Source organism: Nomascus leucogenys, chromosome 10 (assembly GCF_006542625.1).
Source record: "Nomascus leucogenys isolate Asia chromosome 10, Asia_NLE_v1, whole genome shotgun sequence".
Classification (NCBI taxonomy): Eukaryota; Metazoa; Chordata; class Mammalia; order Primates; family Hylobatidae; genus Nomascus; species Nomascus leucogenys.
The window spans coordinates 41699552-41718402 of NC_044390.1; the positions used below are offsets into that span (position 1 = coordinate 41699552).

Below are 18851 nucleotides of genomic sequence, written 5' to 3' on the forward strand. Positions count from 1 at the left end.
TGTCTACGGGGGCGGGTGCGCGCGCGCGGGCCCGGGGCTCCGCGGGGCGCGAGATCGCCGCCCGCCGCCCGGGTGAAACGCAGGTCCGGATGGAACGTCGGGGTACCCGGAGCAGGGGCTGGGGTCGTCGGGGGCCAGGTGGGCTGCCCGAGTTTGGAGACAGTAAAGTAGGTCGGTGGGGGGGCTGGGGGGATGGGCTGGAAGGTGAGAGGGGCGCGAGCGCGCGCTCCCGGCGGCCGGCCTGCGGTGCGCGAAGGCGGAGGGCCGGGGCGCATGCGCACGCCTGGGCGGGGCCGGGGCGCGCACGCAGGCGGGCGGCGGCTGCGCGGGGCACGTTCTCCGGCCGGCGGCGCGGGCGCGGGCCGGGCCAGGCTGGGTTCCTTCCTCCCGGCCCGGGACTCCGGCGCCCCCGGGACGCGGCGCTTTACAGACACACACCGGAGCAGCCCCGGTCCCCCGCCCCGCGCGGCCGAACAAATGGTTCTCTCCAGAGCTTGTGATTATACGTTTTATTAGAGTCGGGAGGGGTATGGCATATGGCAGGGCTTCATCAGTGTTCCTTCAAATTAAAAAAAAATACAAAAGCTACGTAGAAAACGTCAGATCAAACGACTAAACTTTCTCGACTCAGGGCCAAGCTCTGCAAGGGAGAAAGAAAGAAGGGTATGAGCCGCGGGGACCGGCTGGGGGCCCAGGGACGGTCTAGACGCCAGGGAGGGCGGCCCTCACCTTCTTGAGCCTGCGCTCGCGGGACGCCTGCGAGTCGGTCTCCGAGTACGGGGGCGGCGCGGGCGGGTAGTAGGCCTCTTCCTCCTCCTCCTTGTAGGGTCTCTTCCTCTCCTCCGACCCCTTCTTCCTCACAGCCTCCTCCAGTAGCCGCCCATCATAGGGGAAGTCCCCGGACCTGGAGCCGTTGTCCCGAGGGTCCCGGGTACGGTGGTGGTGGGACCTGGGGTCGGCAGGAGGGCGCTCCCGAGACCTGAAGTCGTCGTAGTGGGGGTCCCGGGAGCGTGGGAAGTCCCTCGAGTCGTCTTGGTCATAGAGGTCGTCCCGGCTGCGGCTCCGCGGGGGCATGTAGGCCCGGCCTCTCCTCCCACTACTCGTGGGAGACCTGCTCCCAGACTCGGCGGTGCTTGGCGGGGTGAGGTCGTCCAGGGCGTCCACGGAGCGGGCCCGGGGCCGCCTGGCCCGCCAGCCCCCGCCTGCCTGCTCCCTGGGGGGCTCCTGGTCCCATCCCCTGGGACTCCGGGGGGAGTGGCCACCCCACTCCTCATCCCGGATCGGGGTGAGGGCAGGGCCCCGGGAAGGCCGAGATCGCCAGTCGTCCTCGTGGAGGGAGGTGACTTCACTCATGGCTGCAGGGAAGGGGGGTGTCACTGACTGCTGGAGGAGCCCGGGGTCCAGGGTTTGCACCAAGAGTCCCTGGGGCAGGTATCAGGGAGACATGCTTCCCCCCACCCCACCTTAAAAGCCCTCAGACCCCAAGGCTCCTGCTCACCCCGCTCCACACGGCCATTGGGGGCGCCAGGTCGAGAAGGGTCGAAGTTGGCCAGCTCCTTCTCCATGTAGTACAGGACCCGCATGGAGTCGTCCTGCTGGCTGGCCTGAATCCTGTAGCCACTGCGGACTTCTAGGGATAGGGTGGTGGTGGTCGGTTTGGGAGGATGGATCCTGGCCCACCCCTCTCCCTTACAGGTGCATCCAACTTCGGGATGATGGATTCTCACCAGAGGCCACACTGCTGTCCGTGTCCCGAAGCAGGGGTACGTAGGAGCCTTGGCCACCAGCTGGGGGAGAGTGGCTGTCAGTGGCTGCGCACCAGGAGCAGAGCCCCTCCTCGGCTCCCAAGACCCTCTTCCTTCCAGCCCCTGCCCCTCAGTGTCCAGATGCCCAGCACACCCCCACCAGCTGTTCCTGCTTCCCCCAGCCTCACCTGAGCTACTCCTGTCAACGTCTCCAGGGTACCCTCCAGGGTACCCGTTGTAGGCAGGGCCCATGGGAATCATAGCTGGTGGGGGCGGGGTCTTGGCGGGAGACAGGTGGGCATACGTGCTAGGGGCATAAATGCTGGGAACACCTGAGGTGGCTGCTTTGCCGGCAGCATACACTGTGAGGACACAATCAACAGGAGAAGGCGGGTGGGGCAGGAGCCAGGTTGCCCCATACCCACTGGGTTCCGGAGGGACCTGGGCCTGGACCTCCTTCCCAAGCCGTCCTCTCGGCTGTAGAGCTTCCTTGGGCATCTGAGTCCCTGCTGGTCCTCATTCCATTTCTGCAGCATTCCTGAGGCTGAGGGACACCAGCTTCACGGAGACCCCACCCCACTTCCTGTGTGATTTTTCAGAGGGTGCACGCAGGCAGCCCACGGCCCCAGCGTGGCAGAACAATGTTTCATTTAACAGCACGGTCATTCGCCAACATTTGCCAATCAAAAGGTTTTACCTAAACTTCCAACTCCCCAGCTAACTTACTGGAAGAAGTGGCCACCCACGGTCTGTGTGTTTACAGGGCAACAAAGCTGCCCTTTATATAAAGCCCAGGTGCTGGGTCCACCACTGTCCCCACAAGCAGAAATCAAGTATCCTCTTTGGCAGCCAAGCCCCTGGTCTAGAAAAAGTGAGTCATCTGGGAGACGTGGGTCCTGCCCACCTGATCATCTTCCGGATCGAGATGCAGTGGCAGGAGCCTCGGGAGTTAACTTGCCTGCCCCGGCCAAGCAGCAAAGTGTCTCCTCTAGTGTTTCTAACTCATGGACTGCACCCATTTCCGCCCGCCCTGCCAGGCTCTAGGCTTGACAGTTCAAGGTAAGATCTTCCTCCCTTCCTTCCTCCCTAGGGCAAGAGGCTTGCAAAGTTCCTGGGCCCTAGGCAAGTGGCTTCCTCCCTGGGACCCCAACAGGAAAATGGAGAGAGATGGGCCCAGAGAGGGTGCCTCACCTCTGATTTGGTTTGGAAGCAGAAGACTAAGTGCACAGCCTAGAGGAAGCCCCTTCATTAGCTCAGGCAGCCTGCAACTTTATCATCAGCAGTGGGACCTGCTGCCTCCTGACGGGTGGGCGGAGGCTGTGGTAGCAGCAGACGTAACAGGGCCTCTGCCAGGGAGTTAATGGGGCCCCAGGTTGGGGTAACAGGGTCTCCGGATGGAGGAAATGTATTGGGACAGGGGAATGTGGCATTGGGACCAGCATTTAGTCCTGGCCCTAGCTCTGGTCTTAGTGGGTTCACTGCAAACTTGGTTGCAGCCCATCTGTGAAATGGACCTAACACTCACTCACTGAGCAAAAAGCTGTCAGCTGAACACAACAAGAGGGAGGGGATGGGAAGGCCTGCATAAGCCTCCAGGGAGCAGTGGAATTTTTTCAGGGAAGTGATCCTTTGAGGAACCAGGTTGCACACCACTGACTTCAATGACTATGAAATTAGCCAGCGACTTCTTTAATGCTCACAACAACCCATGAAGTCGGGACCTAACAGAAGGAAACAGGACTCAGAGAGGGAAGGCTGCTTCTCTGGGGTCACTCTGTGTGCAGCAGGGCTCTGACTGGTGCCCTGGCCCTCAGTCACTACTGAGGCTGATAGTGGCAGTGCCCAGCAGCTGACAGACGTAGAATATTTTATATAGGTTGGGCCCCATGCTCAATGGTGTGCACATGAGCTCACCAAACCCCCAGACGTACCAGTGTGGTGAGCTCTGCCATAAGCCCCATTTTATAGGGGATGACACTGAGCCCTAGGGAGGGAAACTGCTCACTGGGCTTCTGAGCAGGAAGGTGTCAAGCAGGCCTCAGCTCTCCACCTGCCCACGCAAGGATTGCCTGGTACTTCACTGTTCATGTATCTTGGACTGTGTGCACACAGGCTGGTCTACCCAGACACCCTCCTGAAGGAAACCAAGGACTGGCAACAGCTGTGGTCCCCGAGGAGGGGAAACGGGACAGCAGCTAGAGGGATGCTGAAGTGTCCATCAGTGCCACGTAGTGTACACGCTGTGGCCTGGTGTCCCAAGGCTGATGGCTGTGACCACGTCTATCAGCTCCTCTGTGAAAGTGTCCCGTTGGGATATTCACAAACATTCACAGAAGAGGGGCGGGAGCAAGTCTTTTTCAGTTGCACATGTCTGACTCCTCTCATAGAGTTAGGTCCCTCTCTCTCTGTCTTCTATCTTCTCTTACCTTCCCCTGCTTGGTTTGCTTAGTTCCCCTTTAGCTCTAGTCCCACACCCAGTCCCAGCTCTCCATGGTATCCATGCTGGTGTGCTAGATATGTCCCTAGACATAGTAGCTGGGTAAGATGTGCAGCATTCTTGTGGATACGTGTTTTCAAAAATTTGCTTAAATTTGGCCAGGCATGGTGGCTCATACCTGTAACCCTAGCACTTTGGGAGGCCAAGGTGGGGGTGTGGGGGGGGGGTCAGATTGCCTGAGGTCAGGAGTTCCAGACCAGCCTGGCCAACATGGTGAAACCCCATCTCTACTAAAAATACAAAAATTAGTCAGGCGTGGTGGCAGGCGCCTATATCCCAGCTACTCGGGAGGCTGAGGCAGGAGAATAGCTTAAACCCGGGGGGCAGAGGTTGCAGTGAGCCGAGATCGCGCCACTTTACTCCAGCCTGGGTGACAGAGTGAAACTGTCTCAAAAAAAAAAAAAAATTGCTTAAGTTTAAGGCCAGGTGTGGTAGTTCATGTCTGTAATCCCATCACTTTGGGAGCCTGAGGCAGGATCACTTGAGGTCAAGAGTTCAAGACCAGCCTGGGCAACACAGCAAGACCCTGTCTCTACAAAAAATTTTTAAAAATTGGCCAGCATGGTGGCACATGCCTGTAATCCCAGCACTTTGGGGAGGCTGACTTGGGAGGATCACCTGAGGCCAGGAGTTTGAGATCAGGCTAGGCAACATACTGAGACCCGTGTCTCTACAAAAAACAAAAATCAAAAAATTAGCTGGGCATGGTGGTGTGTGCCTACAGTCCCAACTGCTCCAGAGGCTGAGGCAGGAGGACTGCTTGAACCCAGGAGTTTGAGGCTGCAGAGAGCTATGATCGCACTACTGCACTGCCTGGATGACAGAGTGAGACCCTTTCTCTAAAACAAAAAAAATTTTTTTTGCTTAAATCATATAGTGTTGTAAACCTTGTTTGGCTTCTTACCTTTTTCAGTTAAGATTTTTTTTTTTTGAGACAGAGTCTCACTCTGTTGCCCAGGCTGGAGTGCAGTGGCGTGATCTCAGCTCACTGCAACCTCCACTTTCTGGGTTCAAGCGATTCTCATGCCTCAGTCTCCTGAGTAGCTGGGATTACAGGCGAACACCACCATGCCCAGCTAATTTTTGTATTTTTAGTAGAGAACGGGGTTTTACCATGTTGGCCAGGCTGATCTGGAACTCTTGACCTCAAGTGATCCACTCGTCTTGGCCTCCCAAAGTGCTGGGATTACAGGCGTAATCACTGCGCCTAGCCAAGATTTGGTTTTTTAGAGGGCTTTACTTTCATGTGAATAGTATCTTGTACTGTTAGACATTTTTACCATGTGTATGGATTATACTTACAAAAGAAAAGAACAACATAAATAAAAATAAACTGAAAGTTGGAGGAAGTAAATGATAATCTAAAGCAGCAGACCCTCCTCAGCCTACTTTCTCCCCACTGGCTAAATTCACACCCTGCAGACCAACACCACTGTCCTGGGGGCAGGTGGATGGCCACCTCCTTCCCTAGGACGCAGGATGTTGCCCGAACCAGGGTGGCCATGAGCGGGACACTTACGGGCCTCAGGGCAGCAGCACTTGTCTGGGCAGCAGGGGCACCTGACGTAGCAGCAGCAAGTGTGCGGGCAGCACTGGCACCAGCAGATGCCCAGGAGGAGGAAGATGAGGAAGGCAGCCAGGCACACCACAACCACGAAGAGCCAGTCTGCAGAAAGAGAACAGGCCCTGAGCCCGGAGGCCTGGGAGGGAACAGGGCCAATGGCACAGCAGGGGCACATGGTGCGGAGCCAGCACTGAGGTCGGGGACGATTTGCAAAGCTCACCAAGGAACCTGCAGCCCTGGCTGGATTTTTTGTGCCAGAGGCTGGGCACAGCACACTCCCCATTCTACCATCCCGGCCATTCCCCAGTTAGGGCCCTCCCCCAGGTGCAAAAACACAAGGCAGAAGACAAGAAGCGGCCTACACAGAGGGAGACAGGCTGCAGCCCCCAGACCAAAGAGAGAGCCAGCTGCCCAGATGCCACACCCTCAAGAGCACCGCAGGTGCCAGTCACAGAGCCCCGGCCTGCACCCCAGGCTCTCCTCAGCCCAGCCTAGCCTAGGCCCAGCGCCAGGCCACTAGATGCCTCAGAGCCACAGTCAGGCCAGGTTAGTGAGGGGTCCACAGTGAGCAGGGTTGAGTGGGGAAGGGGATACTAACTAGAGTCAGAAGCAATAGGTGATGTATGGGAGCTCCTGAGAAGCCCAACTCAGGATCCACCCCCCCGTACCTTCCATGGGCCCCGCCTGAAAACCAGGTAAGAGCTCAGCCACCCCTGAGGTCCTCCCTGGAGGGACAAAAGAGAAACAGATTATGCTGGCCAGAGCCAGCCCAGGCTGTGCCGCCCCTGAAAGCCCAGCTCCAGGCTGGTCAAGTGCAAGGTGTGCCCTGAGGCTGGGGGCTGAAGCCCTAGCGCATGGCTCCTACCCTCCACCCGCCGACATGTGGGTGCTTATAGGTAAGAAACTCCCATTGCATAATCCACCTGTGTCTCATGCCACGAGGGCTCCAATACAAATCCCAGGGGGTTCTGAGAGCTCTACCTCAGCTTGGGCACCCTAAGTTTTTCTCATTCATAGGTCTTAGCACCCCAAAGGGCTCCAACCACGGTGATAGGGATGTCCTGTTCCAGCAGGCACAGTGCCCTAGGGCCCACGAAATAGGATCTCAGCTCTGTCGCCCAGTCTGGAGTGCAGGGGTGTGATCATGGCTCACTGCAGCTTCAACCTCCTGGGCTCAGGCGATCCTCCCACCTCAGCCTCCGGAGTAAGTAGCTAGGGCTACAGGCATGTGTCACCACACCTGGCTGAAATGGTTTAATTTTACTTTACAAATCTGAAAAAAAATTAACACTGAATATATAGTAATAAACTCTTTGTGACAACATAATCACAAATTTTTTTTAAAACAGGAAGGGATCCATGAAGGCAAAAATGCCCACATATGAAAGTCATATGCAGTCCTAGTTCTGGGACCCACAAGGTCTCCATCTCTACTCATGCACTGTCACATTCACGCATCTCAGACCCGGTTCTTGTCTTCCCTCGAGTGCCCCTGGAGCTCTGAGCCCCACCAGCGTTGTGTCTCAGGGGCCTCCACAGGCCCAGCTCTGCACCCACGAAGCCCTCCCCAGAGCTCATGCACTTGGCACTATAGGCCCTCGCAACACGACAGGCATGTCAGTCACAGCTCTCAAAGCGTGGTCCTGTCCGCAAGGCCAAAAGAATTTTTAGAATAACACTAAGATGTTATTTGCCTTTTTCACTTGTTCTCCCATGAATGTCCAGTGAAGTTTCCCAGGCTCCCTGATGCCATCATTGCCCTGATGCCTAATGGACTATATGCTTTGTGTGTGTGTGTGTGTGTGTGTGTGTGTGTGTGTGTGTGTGTGTGTGTGTTTCTTGAGCCAGGGTCTCTGTCACTCATGCTAGAGTGCAGCAGCATAATCACGGCTCACTGCAGCCTTGACCTTCTGGGTGCAAGCCATACTCCTGCCTCAGCCTCCCAAGAAGCTGGGCTCACAGGTGCATGCCACCACGCCTGGTTAATTTTAAAATTTTTTGTAGAGTCGGGGTCTTGCCATGTTGCCCAGTCTTGCTTGTGTATCTTGGGCTTGAAAAATCTCCCCATTTTAATTCCTAATACGTTAAGCAACAGATAGACAAAACCCACAGAAACAAAAGCTCTTGGAGACCCTCGATAATGTTTTAGAGTGTAAATAGACCTGGAGACTAATTTTGGGAACTGCTGATGCAAATGGTGCATTTTACCAAAGAACACGCAGAGGTTCCTGGGTCACTGGTGCACGTGTTCCATCCCCCACACATGAACTCTGTCGTGCGGCCCAAGTACCCCCCAGTCACGTGCTCATTCACACATGTGAAGATGGCAGTGTACAACCCAGCGGCATCACTCACGCAGAGTACACGTCATATGAGACTCCATGTGTTGGCTTACAGCAGGGCACCTGGCCAATGGCAACATCCCCCTAACACATGGAGGGAGGTCTCCCAGCCACATGGACACCCCGCCCTGCCCCTGGGCGTCTGGAATCGGCTTCGTTTCAGCTGCACTCAAACTTACACACTGTGTGCCATGCAGCGCCATCCCAGCAGGGCACACGGCAAAACCGCTGTGCTTTGGCGAGGGACTCGGGTGAGATGAGGCCTTGGAGATGTAGCAAGAGGTGGGTCGATTTTGCACACCATCAACTGTCGTCATTCACTGCCCATGGACTCTGACCATGTCTGGATTTTTTTTTTTTTGGACGGAGTCTCACTCTGTCACCCAGGCTGGAGTGCAGTGGCGTGATCTTGGCTCACTGCATCCTCTGCCTCCCAGGTCCAAGCAATCCTCATGCCTCAGCCCTCTGAGTAACTGGGATTACAGGCATGTGCACCACCACGCCTGGCTTTTATATTTTTTATAGAGACGGGATTTTGCCACATTGGCCAGGCTAGTCTCGAACTCCTGGCCTCAAGTGATCCACCCGCCTCGGCCTCCCAAAGTGCTGGGATTACAGGCATGAATTACCGCACCCGGACCCCAATTCTGGATTTTTTTAAAAATGAGACTTTGAAGAGGCAGAGTCTCCAATTGTCTCCACTCTTCTCTTAGTTTGGCTTGGGTGATTGGAGGCACTGTGGGCCAGTGGTCCCTGCCTGGGGTGCAGGGCACGGGGGAGCTTAAGTGACTGGCAGAGCCTGGGGGAGAGCAGAGCAGGCGACAGAGCCCAGAGGGTAAGCAGGAGGGCAGAGGGTGGACACGGGAGGGCAGACAGAACAGAAGCGGACAAAAGGAAGGGCCATGCCTCCCCCTTCCCAGGCCCACTCACCAAGGACGATGAGCTCTGCGTAGGCCTCATTGTTCCCCTGGAGGTCCTGGGCTGAGACCACGGAGCAGTAATACACACCACTGTCCCCCCACGCCGTCTGGTCAAAGGTCAGGTCAGCATCTGGGTCAGGATGAAAAGGCGTGAGGGCACTTTAGAGGCTGGGGCACCTAACCCCAGGAGGGCCAGAGCCCCCTTCCCAGCACACCCAGGAGTGGGCAAGCGGTGGGCTGGGCAGGCTGCAGATGATCAAATGCATATGCAAAGATTCCTACCAAAGGCACGTGGCCTTTTACACCCCATTCTAAACACCTGGGCTACTGCAAGAAGTCTGTGAGGCAGGGCCATTATCACTTCTGTTTTGTGGATGACATTTTGGGTCTGGAAAAGCTGCACATCTCTTCAGTGTAGAGCAGTAATGGTGCCCTCAGAGCCTGAGGTTTTTTTTTTTTTTTTCCTTCTTTAGAGACAAGGTCTCACTCTATGGCCCTGGCTGGAGTGCAGTGGTGTAATTATAGCCCACTGCAGCTTCAACCTCCTGGACTCAAGCAATCCTCCCACCTGAGTGGTTGGGACTACAGGCACTCCACCATGCCCAGCTTTTTTTGTTGTTTGAATTGGAGTTTCTCTCTTGTTGCCCAGGCTGGCATGCAATGGCGCGAACTAATCTCGGCTCACTACAATCTCTGCCTCCCAGATTCAAGCGATTCTCCTGCCTCAGCCTCCCGTGTAGCTGGGATTACAGGCACCTGCCACCACGCCTGGCTAATTTTTGCATTTTTAGTACAGATGGAGTTTCGCCATGTTGACCAAGCTGGTTTTGAACTCCAGACCTCAGGTGATCCACCCCCACCTCAGCCTCCCAAAGTGCTGGGATTACAGGCTTGAGTCACCACACCCAGCAGTCTGTGCTTCTCAACTTACAGCCATCTCTGAACCACCTCTCAGAGCCAAAGTCAGAAGTCCCCTGATGTGAACTGCCACCCACAGGGCCTAGTGTAGACCCCAGGGATGGGTGTGGAGATAAACAGGCCAGATTCTAGGTACCAGGAGATGCCCAGGCACCCATAAGGAGTGGGTGTGTCTATGTGGGGGAGAGAGAGAGACTTACCCTCCCAGTGCCTTGGTCCCTCCCCCTCCCCTTCCATCCCCACATTCCAGGTCAGACCCAGGGCTTGGGGACGCTCTTGTCTGAAGCAGCTGCAGGCAAGGAGCCTGTTAACTCTGCCATCTATCAAAGTGTTTTGGCACATCCTGTTTCCTCTCTGCTCCTCAGGCCCTAATTAGTTAAATACCTTCAGCCTTTCAACAGGGTGGGTCCGGGGCACCTACCAGGCAACTCTGCCTTAGGCCACTGGGGAGAGAAGTAGGCTACATTGGGCATCTCGGGCAGGAAACGCTCTCAGCTTCCCAGCCTCTTTCCTCCTAGCCTGACCTGCCTGCCACCTTCCCAAGGACGCGCTGCCCTCCTGCACGACAGCTCTGTGACGGCAGCAACCATGCGTGCTGCAGTCCACAGCACCTGGCACCCCCAGGAATGAAAGAACCCTTGCTTTCTTCACAAGGAAGGCCTCATGTCTACAGAAAAATCCTCCTTGCAACAGTTTCTGGCTACAGCATTCCAGACGCCTTCCCTAAGGTCCCATGGTCCCCAAGGCCTTTGGCACGACATGGCCTCTAGCTACCGTGCCAGCCTCACCCCTGCCATTGCCTTGGTTCTAGATTCGCACTGTCCCCCCATGGGCTGGGCTTCTCCCACGGCTCCCCCACCCAACTGCTGAAGTCTTATCTCCCAGCTTAGGGGCCAACCATCCCTTGCCTGGTGAAAATGTGGGCTCCGTGAGGCAGAGCCCTGTCTGTCTCAGTCACTGCTGGGTCCCCAGTGCCTGACACAATACCTGGCCAGAAGCAGAAATGAACACCCTCTTGGCCGGACATGGTGGCTCACACCTGTAATCCCAACACTTTGGGAGGCTGAGGCGGGTGGATCACTTGAGGTCAGGAGTTCCAGACCAGCCTGGCCAACATGGTAAAACCCCATCTCTACCAAAAATGTAAAAAATTAGCTAGGTGTGGTGGCATGCGCCTGTAGTCCCAGCTACTTGGGAGGCTGAGGCAGGAGAATCGCTTGAACCCAGGAGGCAGAGGTTGCAGTGAGCTGAGATTGCGCCACTGCACTCTAGCCTGGGCAACAGAGTGAGACGCCATCTCAAAAAAAAAAAAAGGAAACGAACCCCCTCTCTCCTCATGCTAAAGTCCCTTAGCTTTTGTCGTCTGTCTCATCATTCTGGGCACATGGCTGGATTCAAAGACACATTTCATTCATTCATTCATCCTTCAACAATAATTACTGAGTGCCACCTATGTTCTAGGCAGTATTTGAGACACCTGGTATACCACAGCAACAGTTCTCAAACTGCAGCCTCTAGACCCCGGGGTTCCCCAAGACATTTTCAGGAGACCCTGAGGTCAAAGTTATTTTCCCAACAATACTAACTGTGGAGTTTTCCAGAGGCTACGTGACATACGATAGACATCACAACAGACTGAAGCAGCTCTGAGAAGCCAGGCTCTTCTATCCAGCCAGGCTTCAGAGACTTGCAAAAAAATAAAACCATGCCACCTTCTCATTCACAATGTTTTGTCTGGTTTCAGAAAATGATTTTTTTTCATAAAAGGTATTTTATTTGTTAATCTATAATGACTTTATTGTCATTTAAACAATTTTGTAAACTTTTCTCATTCTGCTACTTGGGAAAACAAACTCTTTGAGCTCTGAATTTTTTTTTTTTTTTTTTTTTTTTGAGATGAAGTCTCGTTCTGTTGCCCAGGCTGTAGTGCAGTGGCACGATCTCGGCTCACTGCAGCCTCTGCCTCCTGGGTTCAAGCGATTCTTCTGCCTCAGCCTCTTGAGTAGCTGGGATTATAGGCGCCTGCCAATATAACTGGCTAATTTTTGTATTTTTAGTAGAGACAGGGTTTTCACTATGTTGGCCAGGCAGGTCTGGAACTCCTGACCTCAAGTGATTTGCCCGCCTGGGCCTCCCAAAGTGCTGGGATTCCAGGCATGAGCCACTTCGCTAGGCCTGAGCTCTTAATTAACCTCAAAATCAAGAAAGTAAAGAGGCCTAAGCCCGGAACCTTTGAGTTATAAATCCTTGCCCTTGCCCTTCTAGGGCTCAGCTTCTAACTGGGAAAGAAAGACAAATAAAAAATGTAACTATGTCACATATCAGACAAAGATAAGCTGTATGGAGAAAACGAATCAGGGACAGCAGACAGAGAGTGCCAGGCGTGGAGTGGGGGCTGTGCCATTTTAAACAAGGAGGCCAGGGAAGGCTTCCGGATATGGTGACCTTCAGAGCAGACGTGAAAGGGTTGAAGACACAACTTACCCTAATGATCAGGCATCTAAGCCACTGTGTTTTTTGTTGTTGTTGTTGTTTTTTAATTTTGAGACGGGAATTTCGCTTTGTTGTCCAGGTTGATCTTGAACTCCTGAGCTCAAGTAATCCACCTGCCTCAGCCTCCCAAAGTGCTGGGATTACAGGCATGAGCCACTGCCCCGGCCCCCACCGTTTATTGAGCTCTTACTATGTGCTGGGCCCCTCTGCACACATTCTTTCATTGAATCCTCATAGAATTCCAAACTAGGTTATCCTAAATCCTCCAGGTTTGCCACAATGCCCTCTTCGTCCATCATTTTTCCACCTGTATCTTTTTTGAGAGGGCCTAGCTTTGTCGCCCAGGCTGGAGTGCAGTAGTGCGATCATGGGTCACTGCAGCCTCAAACTCCTAGGCTCAAGCAATCTTCCCATCTCCAGAGTAGCTGGAATTACCAGGGTGCACCATCATGCCCTGCTAATTTATTTTTTGTAGTGTCTGGGTCTCACTATGTTGCCCAGGCTGGTCTCCCAGCTCCTGTCCTCAAGCAATCCTCCTGCCTCGGCCTCCCAAAGTGCTGGGATTACAGGCATGAGCCACCAGTGTCTTCAAATCAGACCCTGACTATGCCTCTTCAACACTGGAGCTCAAGAGCTGGTCCCTGCTGTAAACAAAAGAGGTGGACGGGAACCGCCTGCCATGGCAAACAGATCATATAGGCCAGGGGTTGAAATCTGGCATCTCGTAGGCCGAGGCTGGACCTCACTGTGTTTTGTTTGACCTGTCTGACATTTTCAAAACCCACAAAAAATATAGTTTTCCGGCTTCTTTTGATCCATCCTAAGGCCTGGGCGCACCTTCTTCCTGCAGGGCGTACCCTGTTCCTGGTCTTGGGCTGGCCGTGATCTCAGCCGGGCTGAGCACTGCTTTCATTGTTTTAGGTGAGGGGAGAAGATGCCAGGCCTCCAGTGGGAACAGCAGCCAGGCCTCCTCCATATCTCCAACCTCTGGTTCCTTCTTTATACATCACAAAGGTGATCTTCATGATTTCAGAGGTCCCATGGGCTCTCTGCTGCAGTGCAGCTGGAGGTGGGGGCGCTTGGACCCCAAGGAGCCTGAGGAGGTGGAACAGGGCCTCCTCTCCAGGTGCCGGTCCATCACCCAAAGCATGGAAGGACAAAGCAGGGCACGAGCCACCTGACCGGAGGGACGCCTGGAGTGGACAGCCTTCTAGTTCACCCAGGACTATTTTCACTTTTGAAACCAGGATAGGCCAGGCATGGTGGCTCACATCTGTAATCCCAGAGCTTTGGGAGGCCGAGGTAGGCAGATCACCTGAGGTTAGGAGTTTGAGACCAGCCTGGCCAACATGGCGAGATCCTGTCTCTACCAAAAAGATACAAAAATTAGCCAGGTGTGGTGGTGTGCACCCGTAATCCCAGCTACTTAGGAGGCTGAGGCGGGAGAATCGCTTGAACCTGGGAGGCAGAGGTTGCAGTGAGCTGAGATTGCACCACTGCACTCCAGCCTGGGCAACAGAAAAAAACAAAAAACAAAAAACAGAAAAACCCCAGCACAGTGGGTGACCCTAGGAACACCACGGGGAGTACATTTTTCCCCATCCTCAAAGCTGAAACGGAGGAAGCTCCTGCGGCTACGGGGTTTCCTGAAAGGACACACACACAATGGATGTTTACACGCAGGGCCTTGATCAAACACAGGCCCAGGTGGGGGTGGTTTGAAAGACCCAGGCCTGTGAGGCCCCTGGAGCATGCAGGGCCCCTTCCCCTAGACAGAGCCTGGGGGGTCATCCTGGACTTTTGTGCCCAGCAGAGGAAACACCCTCAGTATTTGGCTTGTCCTGGCAGGAGCTTAGCAGTCATGCCTGGTCCAGGCAGGCACAATCCCTGGGTTAGAGAGGAGGGGGCCTAAGAAGCCCTGTGACCTCAATAACAGTAGGATGCTCGTGGCTGAGCTGCCCACAGAAATTCAGGGCAAGCAAGCCTGGTGCCTCCTCTGAAACAGGACGGACATAGGCTCAGCCCCTGGAACCCTGCTTCCCATCGATACTCTAGCAGAATGTGCTCCAGTTCCTGGCTTCTTGGGGTCTGCAAAGGGATGCTCCCTTCCCCCCCTACCCCATGCCCAACTTTAAATTCTTGTTTAAGATGGTGAACACACACTAAGACATGAGGTAGGTGAGGCTTCATCCCTGGCACCCTGCCCCTCCCCTTCCTCTCTGCCTTCTAGGTTCTGTAGGGCCCAGGCCCAGGCCCTCCTCAAATCATATTCACAACCCAAGTCATTCCATGTAGCACATCACCCAGTGCCATTTGCTTTTCTTTTCTTTTCTTTTCTTTTTTTTTGAGACGGAATCTTACTGTTTCCCAGGCTGGAGTGCAGTGGTGCAATCTTGGCTCACCGCAACCTTCGCCTCCCTGGTTCAAGCGATTCTCCTGCCTCAGCCTCCCGAGTAGCTGGGATTACAGGTGCCCACCATCACACCCGGCTAAGTTTTGTATTTTTAGTAGAGATGGGATTTCACCATGTTGGCCAGGCTGGTCTGGATCTCCTGACCTCAGGTGATCCACCCACCTCGGCCTCCCAAAGTGCTGGGATTACAGGTGTGAGCCACCGTGCCCAGCGTATTTTCTTTTCATTTCAAGACAGGGTCTCACTCTGTCACCCAGGCTGGAATGCAGTGGCATGATCACGACTCACTGAAGCCTTGACCTCTCCGGCCCAAGCAATCCTCCCACATCAGCCTCCTGAGCAGCTGGGACCACAGGCACATGCCACCATGCCCAGCTAATTTTTAAAATTTTTGCAGACATGGGGTCTCATTTTATTGTCCAGGCTGGTCTCAAACTCCTAGGCTCAAGTGATCCTCCTGCCTTGGCCTCCCAAAGTGCTGAAATATACAGGCATGAGCCAAAGCGCCCAGCCTGGTGTTATTTCCTTTGCAGCACTTAGTACTCTCTGACATTCTTATACCTTGAGACGGAGTCTTTTTTTTTTTTTGAGACAGAGTCTCAAAGAAACTTCAGCCATCCCAATCACCTCTATCACTAGCACCAACGACACATAGTAGATGCTTGATAAATACCAAATGAATGAATGAATGAATGACTGCCCCTTACTTAGTCCCAACAGGCACATCCTATCAGGAGGCAGCATTACAGTTAAGAACAAGCGTTCTCAGGGCTGCCTGGGTTCAAACCCCAGCTCCAGACTTTGACTTCCTATGCGCCCATTTGAACAAGGTAACCTCTCTGTGCCTCAGCTGTCAGGAGGGTAGAAGAGAGGACTCAATGGGAGAATATGTGTGCAGTTCCTGGCATGTCACAGGCTTTCTCCATTAAGATCTCTTGCCCCTGCAGTTCACTCCTGCCACCTCCTCTGTGAGTCCTCTGCGGACCACCCTAGGCAAGCAAAGGGATTAGGAGCTTGGCCACTAGACCCAAAGTGGCTGAGTTAGAATCCCAACCCCGTTACCAGCTATGTCTAACTAGCTGGTACACTAGGCAAGTCACTTTCTCTCTCTGGGCCTCTGTAAGATGACAATAATAGAATCTATTCAATTACTGTGTGGTCTGAGTTAATCCTTGGGAACCTGGATGAGAGCTTAGCACACAGTAGACCCTTAATAAGTTGTTACTTAGATAAATTTTACTTCTTACTGCTCATGTTATTAATCTGATTATAGAACAAACCCTGGCCTCTTCTCTCCGTTACCCAGTTTTCTTTATCTTCAAGCACTTGAGAGTGTGTGTTGTGTTTGTCTCTCTCACTGCAATGTGGGCTCCATGAGGGAAGTGGTTTGATGATTTTGTTAACAGCTGTATTCCCAGAGCCCAGAACAGCACCTGGTATATGACAGGTACTCAAAAAATCTTCGTTATTAAATTAAGGAATGGAAGGATTAGCAGAAGGAAGAATAGTAGAATAGAATTGCTCCCTTTAGGCTGCATATGGTGTCTCTCAGCACTTTGCCAGGCCAAGGCGGGCAGATCATTTGAGGTCAGGAGTTTGAGACCAGCCTGGCCAACATGGTGAAACCCCATCTCTGCTAAAAATACAAAAATTAACCGGGCGTGGTGGCACGCACCTGGAGACACAGCTACTTGGGAGGCTGAGGCAGGAGAATTGCTTGAACCTGGGAGGTGGAGGTTGCTGTGAGCTGAGATTGCACCACTGCACTCCAGCCTGGAGTCCAGAGCAAGACTCCATCTCAAAAAAAAAAAAAAAGAAAAAAAGAATTGCTCCCTTCACTGATCTTTTCAGACATTGGCACTCAAGAGCTTTCAGATGGGGACTCCAGGTCCCGCACAAGGACGCCAGCCCCACCACCCAGGCAAGCCCAGCCTCATCCCCGTGCCCCGCCCAACATACTTCCGGTGATGGTAATCCTCCGGCCCTGGTAGTAATCTCCCAGGGTCACAGCGTTGCCCTGCTTGGTGGCCACGACCCTGATGGTGCGCACGCTGTCCTGGCACTCGACATACGGGTTGTAGCCTGGGTTCCCGGCTGCCAGCTGGGCGTTGAGCTGGTTGTCGACGCTGGCCGGGGAGAAGGCATCGGCGATGCGGTCCCGGCAGAAAGACTTGTACTTCCAGATGACGATGGGTTGCGTAGGGGTCGAGGTCATCTGGTAGGTACAGGGCAGGGTCACAGGCTGGAAGAGGATCACCACGTGGTAGGGGTTGGACACAGTCACCTGGATGGCCCTGGCAGGAGCTGAGGGCAAAAGGAGAGACAGCAAGGGTTGCTGTGAGCTCAGGGAGGTGCTTCAACAGGAAGGCCACCTGTCACCAGCTTGACATTTGCAAGTGTGTGGTTTACAGAGTGCCTGGCACACATTGTTCCTTAATCACCAGGACCAGTGAGGTAGCCACGATAATCATGCCCATTTTATAGACCCGTGGGGCTGAAGTGGCAGGTGCACAGTGACACGGCCAGTTTCCTTGGACTCGCCCACCATCTCTCTTCCCAGCCTGTGTCCTCTGAACCACACCAGTCCCCTCTTCCCTTTGCCATTCACCCACAGCAAGGGGCCTCTGTGTGGCCTGGGCAGGCAAGCACAAATGGCCATGTTGATGCCCCCAGCGCCCAAAGCCCCACTTCAAAACCGACTACCAAGGATTCCAGGTTACCCGGGGTCTTTTGAATTTGGAGGGGAAACCATGGAGTTGTTTGCCTGAACTGCTTTGCCATGGAGGGACTAAAGCCCCCACAATATCTCCATCAGCCTCCCACCACCTCACCCTAAAGTCATTTCAAATGACTGAACCAAAAGTGTCTCGGGAAAGACCTCACCACCACCGAAACATCCCATCCAGGTGAAAGCCTACCAGCAGAAGTCGGTTTCAAGTCCGTAAGTCCATCCTACCTGACTCTTACGCACTTATAATCCGGAGCCCGCGGGAGGTGGGTGGGGTGCGGGGGATGGGAAGTCCCCAGTCCCACACCCACCCGAGGCCTAGGCATTGTTCCTTCGTCTCTGTCCCTCTAGGAGTCGTCTGATCCAGCCCTCCCGTTCCCTCTCCCCGTTACTCCAACACTTAGAAATCCCCGGGTGCGCCCAAGCCCCATCCCGGCTTTTCTTTTCCCAGTGATCGGGCGGTCTTCCACTCCCTCCCCACAAAGAGTTCCATTCTCCCTGCCGCTCCGGGTGTCACCGTCCAGGGAGTTTCACTTCCTGCTATCTTCCAGATAAGGGCGGGGGGAGCGCTCCCCGGCACGGATGGGGAATTCCTCTCACTCCGGCGCGCAAAAGATCGCCCAAGACCCAGGGGATCGGAAGGTCCCAGCCTCTGCGACCCCCCGCTTCCCGCGCCCCCGCCGCCTCCATTCCATCCATCCCCCTCTACAGTGCCCTCCGCCATTCCGCAGCGTCAGAGGCCCCGTGCCCCGTACCTGTGCACCAGGTGCTAAGTAGCAGCCACACGAAGACGACCGCGTCCCGGCCTGGGGCGGCCGGGTGGGAGCCCAGCCCTCTGGAGAGCCCTCCGGCCAACAGCGCCATCGCGGCCGTCTGGGCGCGTCTGGCCCGCGCGTCCCTTCCAAAGTACCTTAGGGGGCGCGGCGCTCACCAAGGCCAGGAGGGGTGCACGCTCCTCCCCTTCCCACTTCCGTTCCTTGTCCCTACTCTAAGTCCATCTTGCTGCGTTCTGGAAGTTTTAATGAACGTAAACGACGTGAATAAAGGGCATGCTTTCAGATATGGGGGAGAAAGGTCCTTGACCCGCCGTGGTCCTCCGAGCCACACTCCACCCGCTGCGCGATCCGGTGAATGGTTCGGCCCAGGTACACTAGGGTGGGAGCCGAGGGCTGGGCTTAGGGGTGAGCGGCGGGGAGGGGTTCCTCTGCCTCCCTCCCCGGAAGTGGGCTGA

General features: G+C 54.7%; 1 protein-coding gene and 1 long non-coding RNA gene across 6 annotated transcripts; one reads left to right on the forward strand and one right to left on the reverse strand.

The window, feature by feature from the left end:
• The first annotated feature begins 48 nt into the window (after positions 1-48).
• On the forward strand, positions 49-4435 carry LOC115836944. The gene is made up of 3 exons (XR_004031957.1): positions 49-171; positions 1696-1763; positions 2595-4435. It is a non-coding gene; the product is annotated as an uncharacterized LOC115836944 (long non-coding RNA).
• Positions 495-18851, reverse strand: LSR (lipolysis stimulated lipoprotein receptor). Of its 5 annotated transcripts, XM_030820174.1 has the most exons (10): positions 18376-18851; positions 16852-17196; positions 9079-9198; positions 6475-6531; positions 5762-5908; positions 1934-2107; positions 1728-1787; positions 1499-1630; positions 730-1355; positions 495-640 (listed from the first exon to the last, which is right to left on the reverse strand). In XM_030820174.1, exons 1-10 carry the CDS (start codon positions 18482-18484, stop codon positions 605-607), a joined length of 1806 nt encoding a protein of 601 aa, XP_030676034.1. In that variant the 5' UTR covers positions 18485-18851; the 3' UTR covers positions 495-604. The 5 variants fall into 5 exon arrangements, with proteins under 5 accessions (XP_030676034.1, XP_030676035.1, XP_030676031.1 ...); XM_030820175.1 differs by lacking the exon at positions 6475-6531; XM_030820171.1 differs by having other exon boundaries at positions 1499-2107.